We start from the raw sequence: 1,913 nt of genomic DNA, 5'->3' as shown, positions 1-1,913 counted from the left end.
GGTGTCTATGCAAGTTTAGCCTCAGCTGACTCTATCCTTGGTCTAGAGTATACATCTGTTCACTGACCCCGTCTGATCATCTCAGGTGTTTATGTGTTTATCTGTATAGCTATTTTAAGTTTTTTTTTTTTTTTAAGTTGGTTATGGGACTTTTAAGGGTACATATGTGTTGTCAAAAACTATTCAGCTACACTCCTGGTTCATTATCATGTTATTATACTATTTAAACACTTTTTAGACATGATTCATGATTCTTTATATTTTTGACATAAATTCATAGTTTAGGGTACAAACACAGACACATCCATTAATATACACTCTCCAGTTTTACTTTTTTTGGTTTTGCTCATCACTCTGTTGGTTTGTCAAAATATTATAGTAAGAAAAATTAACTTTTTCTGGTAAGATGCAGCTAGACAATTATAGTTGGTTATTTAAAGTAGCTTAATGGAATCATTATGAATCACAGTTAACTAGATAGTGCCTAATAACAACAGGCTTAATGGACAGGCTTTGTCTTCACTGTGGAAGATGATTGCTTTTATGCAAATATATAATTTTTTCACTAAAGAAACATCCAAATGTTGATTATATTTTGCTTTTTGGTAGAGAATACTTTAATAACTAAGAGAAATTTGACTGCCTTAGTACAAACTATGAGGTGCCGTGGTGGCTCAGTGATTAAGTGCTTGGCTGCTAAGCAAAAGGTTGGTGGTTTGAACTCACCCAGCAATGCTGTGGGAGAAGAGACCTGGTGATTTGCTCCTAAAACAGTTACTGCCTGGAAAACCCTGTGTCACAGGGGGCATTTCTGCTCTGTCACATGGGGTCTTAGTAAGTCAAAGTAGACTCTGTAGCACCTAACAACAACAGTATATATTATATACCCTCTTGCTTCTACTGTAAGCTTTTGTTAGTAGAAAACTGTTCTGTCTTTAAAATGCAGTTTAGGCTATTCTCTTTTTCTAGGCCATCCTCTGGACATTGTGAAATTACTTATTTCCAGTTATTTTATTGTTTCACAAAAGGAATTTATCTGTTTGCTTTAACTGTGCTTTCTATTTCTCTTTAAGGCCATCTCTGGTATCTCAGGCATTGAAACTGACATTTTGTTAAGAAACACCTCACAATAGGCCTTTCTTTTACCAGCTGAGCCTGAATTCATTTAAGAATTCCTCACTCTTGATGTCACAGTCTGGTTCTTTAAGTACCAGATATAGTTTTCCTGTGACTAATTTAAATCCAGCAAACAGAATAGAAGCTATTTGAAGAAGAATATATAGTTTTTTTTTTTTTTTTCTCTTCACATTTTAAATATTTGCTGCATATCTTTGGAGGATAAATATAGTAAAGATTAGAATACCTATGACCACATATCCCTTAATTAAGGGCTTCCTGCATGTTACTTTTTAATGTTCATAAACTCCTCTTTTCTTCTTAAGAATGGTTTCTCTCTTTGTTTATATTATGATTATGAGCTGTGGTTTTTATTAGTGTTATGTTACTGTATTTTTTAAACCAGTTTTATTATCTTATAACTTATATATAATAAAGTTCACAAGTTTGAGGTGTACAGTTGGGTGACTTTTGACAAATGTATAGGAGTCTAAACAATCACCACCATCAAGATTCATACATTTCCTTCACCCAAAAAAGTTCCTTTGTGCCACTGAGATTTAAATCCTCCCCTATCCCTTTTCCTGGACAAATATGCATCTATTTACTCTCAATATAATTTTATCTATCATAGAATTTTATATGAGTTGAATCATACAGGGTGTACTCTTATGTTTGGCTGATTTTGATCTGCATTTTGCTTTGATACTCATCCATGTTGTTTCATTTATCAGAAGTCTCAGTAGTTTCTATTTTTAAATTCTGTGTGGTGTTCTATTGTGTGTTTTTTTTTTTTT

The 1,913-nt window shown here is 33.0% G+C and overlaps 1 protein-coding gene across 1 annotated transcript in view; it reads left to right on the top strand.

Annotated features, from left to right (window-relative positions):
- PRIM2 (DNA primase subunit 2) overlaps positions 1-1,913 on the top strand; it is a 500,367-nt gene that overhangs the window by 186,758 nt on the left and 311,696 nt on the right. The window contains exon 9 of the mRNA XM_007945630.2: positions 1,764-1,777. Within this exon, the coding sequence (XP_007943821.1) occupies positions 1,764-1,777 (14 nt within the window). The remainder of the gene's footprint in view (positions 1-1,763; positions 1,778-1,913) is intronic.

Source organism: Orycteropus afer, unplaced genomic scaffold (assembly GCF_000298275.1).
Source record: "Orycteropus afer afer isolate SDZICR_OR568_19922 unplaced genomic scaffold, OryAfe1.0 scaffold00140, whole genome shotgun sequence".
NCBI classification, from domain to species: domain Eukaryota; kingdom Metazoa; phylum Chordata; class Mammalia; order Tubulidentata; family Orycteropodidae; genus Orycteropus; species Orycteropus afer.
The sequence above is the reverse complement of the archived record's forward strand: the minus strand, read 5'-3'. Positions and strand labels throughout refer to the sequence as shown.